This window comes from Sceloporus occidentalis, unplaced genomic scaffold, assembly GCF_023333645.1.
Source record: "Sceloporus occidentalis isolate IW3139 unplaced genomic scaffold, rSceOcc1.0.p SCAF_4, whole genome shotgun sequence".
Lineage (NCBI taxonomy): Eukaryota > Metazoa > Chordata > Lepidosauria > Squamata > Phrynosomatidae > Sceloporus > Sceloporus occidentalis.
Window position 1 is genome coordinate 117393631 of NW_028316984.1, and position 13496 is coordinate 117407126.

Sequence of the window (13496 nt, forward strand, 5' to 3'; positions counted from 1 at the left end):
CCATCTCTCTCCTCCCTTTCTCTCTGCATCCTCTTTCTTGCTTTCCCTCCGATTGCCAGCGCATGACATCTCTCTCCGCCTTTTCTCTCTGCATCCTCTTTCTTGCTTTCCCTCTGATTGCCACCCTGTAATGCCATCTCTCTCCCTCCTTTCTCTCTGCATCCTCTTTCTTGCTTTTCCTCTGACTGCCAGCCCATAATGTCATCTCTCTCCTTCCTTTCTCTCTGCATCCTCTTTCTTGCTTTCCCTCCGATTGCCAACCCGTAGTGCCCTCTCTCTCCTTCCTTTCTCTCTGCATCTTCTTTCTTGTTTTCCCTCTGATTGCCAGTCTGTAATGCCATCTCTCTCCTCCCTTTCTCTCTGCATCCTCTTTCTTGCTTTCCCTCCGATTGTCACCCCGTAATGCCATCTCTCCTTACATACACATATGTAGCAAAAGCATTCACACATTGTATCAATTTGCCAAATTTGAAAGGGAAACATATGTAGCACAAGCATTTGCATATTCTGTCACATACACATACACACAAATGATTTTTTAAAAATGCCACTTGCAAAGCGACCAGTGCGAGAGAGGGGGCATGTCCCACCCACTGCCCACCCTCTGACCTTTAGCCCTTCCCCTAAACTTGACCCAATCATGACTGGGGCCAAGTTCACATTTGCTGGCACCCTGGAAGAAGCAGATTTTCTCAAAAGAAACAGGGGCAAAATGCTTTCAGAAAACCCACTTTGAGGGGGATTTGCCCTAGATGCAGTGTGCAAAATCCCAATCCTGATGTGTAAAAACCGGAGAACTTCCACTTTTAATCTGGTTTGAGATTTGGGCTAAAAGGTAGTCTGAACGGCCCCCAAAATCAGTACCCATCTTGTTGGCTTACACATTGTAAACCTCTTAGGGAGTGCTAGTTCACTGATAAGCAGTATATATATGTACTTGCTATTATGATTGCCAGTGTTTCCTATAAGGCCACCCCTTCCTGGTCCAGTATGATCAGCAGCATTTCTACCACATTCCACATGTTATTGAACCATGACTTGTTCAAGCAGGAAGTAATGCCTATGTCCAAATCCATATGTGTGTGTTGGTGTGTGTATCTTTACATCTGATTTGCTACCATTCCATTCAAATTAGCCATGCAGATGTTGAGGTGTTTGTAGCCATAAAGAAAAGGGTGAAATTAGTGGTGGATTTTGCAAAGGACATCTGGATGACATGGGTGTTTAAATAAGGAAGGTTTTTGCATGAGGTGTGTCAAATAAATGAAGTGGAATTACTGGTCATTTCCTCAAGACACTGGGGATGTAAAATAAAGTGTTGAGGGGATAACAAAGGGAATATTGGGATCCACCCTGATTGTTCCCTCTAGCTTTTCATTCTCGAGTCATTTGGGAAAGTATTCTATAAACTGCATCTGTGCTCTACAAAACTGTTTTCTGACTATTCTCAGATAAATGAGTAATGTGGTTAATAGCCGGCATGACTATTTCAGTGGAGTCAGTGGCTTCCAAACAAGATGTAATTAATTTCCACTGTTTTTTATCTTAGGGCTCAATTTCAGCACCATGGATAGATCCCTGAACAAGAGCCTTCTTTCATAGGCATGTGGGAACATGAGATAGGGCCTTCTCAGTGGCTGCCTCTAGATTTTGCAACCCACATCTTAGGTAGACTAGAGTGCCCCCCTCCTTGCTGTCATTCTAGCGGTAGGCAGAAAACTTTCTTCTTTAGACAAGCTTGTAAAATTGAAGTTTTTAATATTATAATCATATTAATACATCTTGAATCCCAGTCTTGTGGAAAACATGGGATATCAATAAAGATAAAAACAAGCAAACAAATAACAGCTGAAGTAACATCCAGATCATATCCAATGCAACCTCTCATGGAAGCCACTGGCGTTTATGTGTAAAGTGTCACAATTAGCCAACTCCAATTGCCTTATTGTTTAAATACCTTGCTTATTTCAAATCCAAACACCTCTTCAAAGTAAGCTGGCTGACTAATAAGCAGCAGGTAGAAAGTCCAACTTCGACAGAAGTTTGCAACAATTATTGCATAGACGGGCATAGAAGTAAAAAATTTTCTCCATGGAGTCTTGTATTTCTGAAACAAAGGAAACATTGTTTCATTGGCTTTCATGCATTTTTAAATTACTGATCTCAGGTGTTGAGTCAGCAAACAGTTCTGGCTGTGCACACTTGCTCATCTAGATTGTTCCACTTGCATATGTAAGAACAAGTTGAAAGTACATAAGTATTTGGAAAACCAGGATGTGGCAGAAGAACACAAAATAGTGGACACATTTATAGGGCACACCATGAAAATAGATTCAAAATCCTGTATTTTCTATTTCACTCATACAAATTATAATTATATTATTAGTTTCAGTACTTTTTAAAGGATTAGACTTCACGTTACTGCCTGTACTTCTTATAGTTCACTGAGGAACTTGAGGCTTACAGACATCTTTCCCCCCACCTTTTCAAGATGGAAAAGGATTTAGATAGCACATAGTCCAAAACATGCTTCTGTACCAACATTTATTTTCAACTCCCTGGAACTGAAGCTCTAATTTCATATATTTTTTTCTGGGTGTCAAGAAACTAAAACATACACAGTGGTACAGTCCTTACTTCCATTGCTCCTAAAAGATTGGCACTCTCTCCAATACTCTCTTCTATATATCTGCGTTCTTCATCTGAAATTGTTGGATGCTTTGCAGGGCTCTCATATGAAACCAAAAGCCAAAACATGTACCAGAAAATGCCAAAGCTCCCTGTCAAATATATAAAGAAAAAAAATGAATTTACACTCAAATATTCTGAAGAAAGATCACACAAGAAACAAACATTTCACTGGGGTGTTATTTGACTTTTATGTTGCCTTTTCTTATAGAGTTCACCTCAAAAGATTACTATCATCCTTATGTACTGTGCCAGCCCAAGAGGCAGAGCAGCAAATGTCACAGGTCAAAGTGCAGACTGCTCAAAACGAAGCAAGTTGCTTTTGCACAGAAGATCCAGAAGCACTTGTTCCTATCCCTGCTAGTAAAAAATACAATAATATCAGAATAAATGGCTAATGCAATGGCACTTTTTGATGACATATGAAATCTGCTACTATAGGCCTGAGGCACTATACAATGACCTCACTATGTTCTTAAAGAGGGATTGTCCATGGTGAAATTGGAACAAGTGCTCTAGAATTCTTAGTAGCTAAGGGCTACGTGCTGCTGCTGGCACTCCACACACACACACACACCTTCTCATGCATGCATGCATGTTCTCCTGATTATGATAACGTCAAGAGAGATCAAATGCTCTTGGGGAGAGGGGGACTAGAGATCCTTCTCTACTCCCATGGGCTGTTAATGTTAACCACACACTCTGGCTCAATTTTTCAGTTTTGGAACAAACAAAGAGGTGGGTGGTGCATTGGCCTCACTGCCCCTGTCATTCTTGCCCTGGTTACACCAGATGGGACCAAGGCAGGAAGCATGACCAAAGGAGGGTCGCCATATCCCACCTCCTCAGATCTAGGCATATAATTTTTCTAATTGTGCAAATTCAGAACATTAATTGATGCATTTTTCTTCTACTATGTTTCAACCATTGCACCATTTTTTACAGTTACAACTCATCTGAGAGAACCAATATAGAGTAATATTTAATGTGCTGGACTTGGAACAGGAGGGACAAGTTCCAATATGTACTTTATTATGGAATGTGACCTTGGTCCACCACTTCCTCTTGGCAAACCTACTTTAAAGCCCCCTCCCTTGCTCTCTCTCTACCACCCACACAACTCACCCTCATGTTCCTCTAACCCCCTCCTTTGCCTCACTTCACACCTCCACAATATAATTCTCTCTTGCTTCTTACACTCCACCACTCACACTGATCATTTTCTCTTCCTTGCTGCTTCTTCCCTCACATTGCACTCTCACTGTGCATCCCTCCCCTGTTTCTTTCAGTCACTTGCAGGCCTCACTCTCTCTTCTCTTCTACTTCCTCCCTTGCTTCATATGACATCCTTAAAATGTATCCTTGCATCTTGTCACTGCACATCTTATCCTCCCCTTCCTCCTTTCCTTTCTCTTCCCTTTCCTCACTGCTCTCCCTTCCCTTCTACTCCTTCTCTTCCCTCACCTTGAGCGCTTGCAATCCACCTCTACCTTTTTCTTGCACCCTACCACTCACACCATTCTCTGTCTCTTCTCTCCTACTTCCTGCTTTCTTCCCTTCACAATACAAAGAGAAAGGCATGTTCTAAAACACAGTGAACTATTTTGCCTTCACTCCACTAATTATAAATTAAACATTTTCCCCACCTTGAGAGATTTCACTGTGCTAAAAATATTCATTTCATCAGAGCTGAGTGGTGGCACTCTGTCTGACAGTGTCATACACTTCTGTGCTAATTTGGAGGTTGTGCATCTCTTTTCATAGCAAGGTAGGAACAGAGGTGCTTAACATCTTGTCTCACTGACAACTTCCAGGCAACACAGTGGAGTTTTAATCACTGTCTTTCAACAGGTGGTATGTGTAAATGAGCAGCATTAATTACTGTAGTGTGAATAACCTAGACTCTATTTTAAAAAAATAGTAAGTTTTTAAAAGGATTTAAAACAAAGCAATGGAACATATTGGTTGCTATCTCCCAAATAACTTTTTTTTTGATAATTTGATAGGTTAGTTAGACTGATTTGATTGTCATTTTTTAGCTGTGTTTGTTTTAATTGTAAGTTGCCTTGGGGACCAAATCGGGAAGGACAAAATATAAATAGGATTCATCATCATCATCATCATCATCATCATCATCATTGTCCCCTGACTGGAAATTGCAGCCCAGTGCTGCCTGGTCAATTCCCCATTCCATCCTTCTTTTCAGTTGGTACACAACTATGGCAGCATTCTCCAGGCATTTGAAAACTGCTTTGTGAGAGCAGGGGAGATGTGTAATACTTGAGTGAATATTATGCTCTATATACTACATGTAGAATTATAATCATTGTTGTAGAATGGACAATTATAGTCACTAAAAATAATTCATGTTAAAAAAATGTGATAAAATTACTGCCTGTGCCCCCTAGGTGTGAGGCCCCCTTTAAAATAAAAAGAAAATTGAGTGTTGGGGTGCAGGAAGGTTCAGGGGCCATTGGGGTATACATGCCATTCACAGACTACGTTTCATCAATCCTAGTCTGTGTGTGTGTGTCTGTGATCCAACCACATTGAAAACAGTGCATCTCCTATTTCAGAACAAGAAATTGCTTGCCCTTCTATGCAAAAGCCAACTAAACTTACTTTATATTCCACTGCCAAGTAAAGGTATGAGGCTTGTTTGGAAGCTACAAGACAGCTTCTCAGGAATACACCAGTGTCTTCCAGCACCTTATTTGTCTTATTTGTCCTCTTTAATTGATGTGTGTTTTAACTGATATGTTTTAACTGATTTTGTATATTTGTTAATTGATGATGTCCCTGGCCTCGATCCATGGTGAGAGGTTGATAAGAAATAATGATAACAACAGCAACAACAATGTCTTATGCTTTTATGTTAGTGTCTAATGTTAGTGATGTTGCCTTGTGAAAAGTTGGACAGTTGTGTGCCAATTTGAAGGACTCCATGGCCTGCATCAACTCTGTATATAGAAATAACAGCACCAGGGAGCTGCTTGTCCCCTGCATAATGTGAAAACATGCTCCCAATAGTCCTTTGAAAGGGAGCAAAGCACATAGAGGTGCAAGTTAATTTCACGTGTCTTGTTCCCTGTCATCTGCTTCTAGCCTACATCTTTATAGCCAGTGATAGCTGGTGGGTTTTATGTCAGAGGACAGTGAATCCTAACTTTAGAGGAGCTTTCCAAGATACTCACACTCATATTTTCAGCAACTTAGATAAAAGTCTGGAATAAAATTCAGCTGATTCACCATACCCTTGACATGCCCACTCCTACTTTATAGCTGAAGTGGAAGAGGAAATAATGCAGTGTGGAGAAAGGGAAGGATTGGTGGATATATGCCTGATCATCCACCTCCTAACATTTATATGAAGTAACCTGTGGGTGAAGTTCATTATCCAGTTAAACTTCCATTACAGCTGGAATAAAATGAGCTCTACTATTTCATGTTTGTTCCACTGAAAGTAAAGAGGCCTCAACACTTGTAAATTGATTAGTGAGAGAGGGGATGTTACTGTGTCATTGTATTTAAGGGACTTGAGCATACAAACAAAAATGCACTTGGTCCATGTTTGCAAAAGGCCAGTTCCACTTGGGAAAGCGTGAAATGGCTGATGCAAGAGCAGACCTCAGATCACACGCACTTCTCTCTTCACCTGGTGAGTTTTCCCACTGAGGGGCGAGAATGCACTAATGGAATATAAGATCTGCTCTTCCCAGCTTCTGGAAAACCACTTTCCTAAGAGAACCTAAGCTGCACTGAAGTAGTTTTAAGACAGATATGTACGCACGCCCATCCCTTTTGTTTCATCTCACTGTTTCTTTCTTTTGTCTGTCTATCAAGCCTTCTTGCTTCCTTCCTATCTGTAGATGTTACTTCCTCCTTTTTCCAAAAATTACTAAGTCCTTTTCCTGGGAAAGGAACATCCATGAGGCTCCTGCCTCAGGATGGATATTACTCAACTTCTACACATGAGAGCCAATGTTAGGGACTCTTATACTGAAGTTTAGGAAATCTCCTTTTGTCTATCTCCTTTCTGTCCCAAGATGGATTTGCTGGAACAATAAATGTAAATCTATCTTTCTTTCTTTCTTTCTTTCTTTCTTTCTTTCTTTCTTTCTTTCTTTTATCTGAGAAGAGCATCCTGAATACTTCCTCCTGTTTCTACCACAAGCTCATATTGGTTGGCATCACTGCACTGTGCTTGATATAGGCCTGTTACAGACTGCCTAAAAGTGGTGGTCTGCTGCCGCCGGTTGCTGCATCCGGGAACTGCAGCGGCCAAACCATGCGGTTCCCGGATGCAGCAAGAAAGAAGCGCCGAAATGGCATTTCTTTCTGTGCCCAGAAGTGGTGCTGCGAGGTGCTAGTCGCGCACTCGTGACATCAGTTCCGCCACGTGACGTCCGGACGCTACGCATCCACGACATCAAAATGGCAGCCCCTGTGTGGACAGGCACCGCCATTTTGTATGGACTCGGTCCGTACTAGGGTTGAGGGGCGTCCGGAAGGGATGCCCCTTCTCAACCCTAATACTCCCCTTCCTAACCCTAGCATGCCCCTTCGGCGCATCTGTAATGCGTCATAGATACCAAATATACACCCTCAATGTTATTCCAGTCCTCCACGTCTAGAAGCATCTTGCATATATGCCTATTTGTCATGCATATATTGTGAAAGAACAATTTCATGTCACCTATCCCAGGTTGCCTGCACCTGCCAAAATGCAGCATCAGGCCCCATTCATTGTCTGTTTAAGTATGTGGGCCATCCTTATTATACTCAGGCCACCTCAACATAAAATTTGTGCAACAGGAAAGAAATCAAATGCAGGGTTGTTGGGGTTTTTTTATCATTGCACTTGCATGTCACCTCTGCTGAATTTTTGCCTGTTTGCAGGAGAACTGCCAGTGGGGGAAAGTGGCAACATCTGTGGAATTTTCTATAGACTCTCCACAGAACACATGAAAAGGACATTAGAGAAAGGTTCCCTTCCCACTCTCCATACAGTCATTTACTGAGACCTTTCTACGCTGCTCACTATAATTAAATTCATTTTAATAAAGATTTATTCTAAAAATCTAGTTTGTGGACTTCTGTCCAGCTTGTCCTGATGTACACCAAGGAAAGTGCAATTTGACTGAGTCATAAACCTAATTTATATCTAATTTGGCAGTCTGAACAATTTCGCTCTTCTGGAAATGATAATGTCTCTTCCTGTGACCTATATTTCTTCTGCTGAAAACTCATTTTGGATGTTATTCACCTCAAAATTCCTTCAGACCTGTTTCTCCTACTTGTTATCCACTGGTGTTTTGTTCCAGGAACCCCTGTGGCTAACAAAATCTGTGGATGCTCAAGTCCCTTAAATACAATGACACAGTAAAATGCTGCCCCTTATATAAAATGGAAAATCAAAGTTTGCTATTTTGAATTTATACCTTTTTTTTTTAATTTTCAAGCTGTGGATGCTTTGACCCATGGATAAAAAAAATCTTTGGATAAGGAGGGCTGACTGTATTTTCAATATATCTGCATATACTGGTCAAGATTCCACATAATGCTTGTGTAAATCTACATTCACATAGTTGCACAGGAATTGCACTACACCTCCCTTCTGAATCCTGACACTTATATAGCCAATATGTCCAATTATATATCTGCCAATATGCCTACTTCTTTTCTCATAGTGCACCGGGGAATGCAGAATTTCTCTTATTGCAATTCCAGTGAATACATTTGTACAATTAAAACACTAACAAATAGTTGTGCATCATTTGGTATGACTGGAATCTTGTTTGTTAGTATACCCATTCAGTGAATAGCTGAATGGTGATCCAAAAGGTAGGTAAATCTAGTTCATTGAATGTCTCTAATCTAATCATGACTGTCAGTAAGGTGTAGGTTACATTTGTGGAACTCTACTTTACATTATTGTAGTCACATGCTCTCAGCTTCAGGGGAAGATAATGGCAAACCTCTTCTGAACAAATGTTGCCAAGAAAACCCCATAACAGGTTCACCTTAAGGTCACATAAGTTGGAAATGACTTGAAGACATTCAGCTACAATAAAACTGAATACGCACATAGCTCAATTACCAAAAAAAAAAAAGTATGAGTGCATGCGTAAAAGATAAACATCCTTGTTCTTTAGAGTCCAAAGCTATTAAGAGCATCAAAATATAAGACAAAACATGTTGGATCATACCAAAGACTCATCTAGCATAGCGTTATGGTCTAAAGCCAATGCAGCCCTAGTGTTCCTTCTCCTTCATCCTCCAGCCCACAAAACAATCATAAAATTACTCTTGGAGAATTTACCAACTATCTTGAACAGATTTCTATGGGTGGGGCTGCAGCTGAAAGGAGAGTTTGCCTGCTCTTTTTTCCATTAAATTCTGCTGTTCCACCAGTTGGAACCCAGCATTAGATATTGCCCTATGTTCACACAGTGACCAAGTAAACCTCTATTGGAAGCTTAAAGCACAATATGAATATGATATTGAATAATATATTGAGCTTTATGTATGTTGAGCTATGTAAAGGGCTCAAATTTCACTTAATTTACATTACCCTTAACATATTGGGCCAATTATATACTGATGGCATTAGTCTTCCAATAAGGAACAAGAGTCCAGTTGTGGATGGGATGGTCTTGAATGGTCTCTGTGGCTAAAAGGGACATTCTACCAATACTGTTTGATTCAATGACTTTGGCTTTATCTGGTATTTAAAAATCACCAGCAGCTTTTTATATCTTCCAAGACTATGTCTTGTAGTTCACTCTCTGTGTGAATCTATTCCAGAGCAGTGCTTCTGAAGCTATATGATGTAGGGGACCAGCAATTATTTTTTTTCCAGCATGCCAGATACCAGCATCATATTTGTGCCAGTTGGCTACGTTTTCTTTCTTTTCTGGAAACTCTCCAGGGAGCACCACTTTGTACCAATGCTGTAGAGCATTCAGAAGCAAGTGCTATTACAGAAACCGGCTGCCTCTTTTAGTTGTTTTCCCTACTGAAGAAAATCAGGGGACACCTTGGAATAGTATGGAAAGTGATGCTGAGGGATGCTGAAAGTTGCCTTTGTCACATTCTGCTGACCAGGAGAGCATTTAGTTTGAGAAATAATGAGATTAGCCTGAACCTAACTGATTAGAACTACTAACAATAGTTAATCCCAGCAAGAACAGATCCATTAAATCAGTGGGGTTTGTCTCTAGTTTGACTCACCAATTTAACAATGCATCCATATGGATCTACTCTAGTTACCAACCAATAGGGTTCCATGGAAATTCATTGGACTGAATTTATGGTTTTTAACGCTTCCACACTTAACTCCATAACAACTCTGTAAGTCAGATATAGTGGAGAGATAGTGACTTGTTTAATATCTGAAAGACATATTGTAGTGATAACCTTCTTTAGCTTGACCAAAAGGCATGAAATTCATCTGGTGGCAGGTCACATTCTCTGACCCTCAAAGGAAGGCAAAGGAAAATCCCTTCTGAACAAATCTTACCAAGAAACCCCTGTGATTGGTTTACCTTATGGTCTCCATAAATTGTAAATGATTTGAAGGCACACAACAACATGTTTTCAAAGCCTACTGGCTTGTTTATCAGGCAAAGATTATTTTTTAAAGTATGCTGGGGAAGTAAGTGATGATTAAAGTCATGATATCTACATCTTGTTTTGAAGTGGTGTAGAGGAACAGTCTGTGCATACAAAACAGTTAGACCACACACCTTGATGTGCATAATAGGTTAAGAGACAAAGGCAGTAGAATCACACAGTTGGAAAAGACCATAAGGGCCATCCAGTCCAACCCCCTGCCATGCAGTCAAAGAAAGGCAATCAAGTTTTCTTTCTCCATTTGATATTACAAAGCATGCATCCTCTTCCAAGAATAAGCTTTCCCTCTATCAACTGATTGTTGACTGATTCAAGATTACCCACAGGAGATAATAAATCCAGAGGCCCTTTCACCTAGCATAATTATAACACTATGATTCCATGTTAATCCAATGAAATCTTGGAATCTGAAAGTTTTTAGGGAACATTTAGAATGATCTGCCAGAGATCCCAGTCCCAGGATTCCACAGAATGCAGCCATGATGGTAAAAGTGTAATCAATGTGTTATGAATGTATATTGTAAAGGGGACTTAGATTTGCCTAATCAAAATTCAATATCTTCTGAATTATACTCATAATGTGTTTTTTAATGGTTATAATCTCCCTGGATGAATAGCAGTATTCTCTAAACATCAGATAAAGTTATAGTTATGAAAATATGAACCAAGATGAATAAAACATCATACCATACACATAGAACACAGAAGGCCATCCAGTATATTGCACTAAAATCCCAGCCAATGGCATGGCAATTACAGCACCTGCATAGGAACCTGGGGGGAAAGGGAGAAATGAATCATGGGAAATACTGGCTGAGATGACACCACCATACAAAGTCAGTTTCAGTCCATTGTTCAGAGTGTGCAGGTTTAAGTATGAAGACATTGATGATTTTGCAGACTTCTGAACATTTTCCCCATTTATGTTAATCTCAAAGGTTTTTTATTTATTAAGTTTCAACTTGTTTGAAAAGTATTTTATATTATTTCTATAATCTATATGGTGTATGTTTCAATTTAAGGCAGTTAAAGATTTTATTATTTGATGTGCTATAGATGGATAGATAGATAGATGATAGATAGATAGATAGATAGATAGATAGATAGATAGATAGATAGATAGAAAGAATATATAAATATATAGATGTATGGATACACATTTTCCCAGCAATTTTCTAGACAAAATGGTCAAAATGGTCAAAGGTAGAGTATTTAGATGATGACATTTTTTTTAACTGACTAAAATTACCACACCATAAGGGGACAGAACCTTATCCCACAATTCAGGAAGAAACATGTCAAATTCTAGTAACCATCTAAAAGCTCAACCCTTGAAAACATTGCCTTCAGAGATTCGATTTAAATATACATTTTGGCCAGTGGAACTGTAACCTAGTACAGTGGACTCTCCACATTTGCTGGAGTTAGGGGTGAAAGAACCCCATGAATGTGGAAAACTACAAATAAAAAAACATTATTCTTTTTACCTAAGAAAACACCTCTCCAGGAATCTTCAAATCCTCCAGTGCAACTCTATGGTCAGTCTGCCAGAATTCGACCATAGAATCATGCTGTAGAATTTACAAATGCCTAGGGAAGTGTTTTTTTCTAGGAATCTCTAGGTCCTCCTATGCAACTCTGTGGTCAACGTCCCACAGAATTTCTTTGGAGGGTAATGATTCCTAGAGTGAAAATATTAATCAAATCTGCAAATAATCAAACTTGGAAAAGTCAAAGCTGCAAATGTGGAGAGCTGACTGTACATGGATACTGTGGAAATACTTAAATCATTACTTCACCACCACCACAATATTTAATTTGGTAGAAATGCACTTGTGTGAATAAAAAATAACCATCACTCAGGGAATTATTTCTCAAGTTTTCCATTTTTGTTCACAGAATGAACGAAGTTCAAGGCTGCTGTTCTACACTCAGTGTTTAGAATAGTTCATTTCTAAAACAGTGGAAAACAAATCCCACTCCAGTCAATATGTGTTAAAGTTGTTGAACTGCAGGGAAAAGAAGGCTGTTTCTCTCAGTAATTGCTAGAGGAAGCAGAAAAATAAAACAGTTAAGATATTACTTACCACAGAAAGATGTAGTTGCCAGTCTACTTCTCTCCAAAGGTGGCGCCCATTTGCTCCATATTCCATGGCAAGCTGGATATGTTACACCCTGTGGAGTAGGTTACTTAGTTTATACTTCCTACAGCTAATGCAAAATGAAATAATATCAGGAATAATGAATTATATGACATGCTGCATGAAATTTGGGAGCATTCATAAGAATAGTCCTGTTCATGACAATAACAATAATCTGTTCATAAGAATAACCCTATTCAGCTCTTCCAGCTACCTCACCAATGTAGATCTGCTCATATGGAAAGCAATGGTCAGAAGCAGATAGTCTCCCCCATGTGTGGAGGCTCTCCATATGATTCTGAATGCTGAAAATTCAACATATTTTGGGCTGCCCCAAGAAGGTAGTGATAGGAGGGGTGGAGACAGAGACCCTCTACAATTCTAGCAAAGCATGGAGATGTCAAAAAATAAGTCCTTTCCCCACTTTCCTACCAAATCTCAAAATGCCCACAACTGTAGGTGGTACAGAGATATCATCAGCAGAAGGGAGCACGCAAGTGCTATTTGTGACCAGGGATTAATGATGTTGATGAAGGTTTCCTTGAGGGATCACAAAAACAAGCAAATATTCCTTTCCTTCGAATGGTTGCTGTGGTGCAAAGCAAGCCTACCCCAGTGGTTGTTTGTCAAGCTATCTTTCCTTTCCAAGAGATTATGCTGATTTGTTTTATTCTTTTAAATTCATTATTATTCCTACTTTGTTCCCTCATAGAACTCAGAGAGTTAATAGATTGTATGCAGTTGTTCGGGCTGTCTGATCCTTTTATTGTCTTATTCTGTGAAGTGCCAGGTACATTAATGGTGAGTTATTATTACTATTACTATTACAACTATTACACAGCGTTTTCCCAGTCAGACACTGACCAGACACTGATCTACTTATGTTCAACAAGGTGGTTGCACCAGTTATGCCCAGAAAAATCATTTATATGTACACACACAGAGAGGGCCTATTCACACTATCAAATTATCATGAAATATTTGCCATGGCAACTTTCCATGGAATCCTGGAATATGGGGTCTAGGGAGAGG

At 39.6% G+C, this 13496-nt stretch overlaps 1 protein-coding gene across 1 annotated transcript in view; it reads right to left on the reverse strand.

The window, feature by feature from the left end:
* The window catches only part of SLC17A6 (solute carrier family 17 member 6), a 76010-nt gene that overhangs the window by 8747 nt on the left and 53767 nt on the right, over positions 1 to 13496 (reverse strand). Inside the window, exons 5-8 of the mRNA XM_089521348.1 lie at positions 12411 to 12498; positions 11011 to 11097; positions 2638 to 2780; positions 1958 to 2107 (exon numbers count right to left, since the gene is read on the reverse strand). Coding sequence (XP_089377474.1) covers positions 1958 to 2107; positions 2638 to 2780; positions 11011 to 11097; positions 12411 to 12498 — 468 coding nt within the window. The remainder of the gene's footprint in view (positions 1 to 1957; positions 2108 to 2637; positions 2781 to 11010; positions 11098 to 12410; positions 12499 to 13496) is intronic.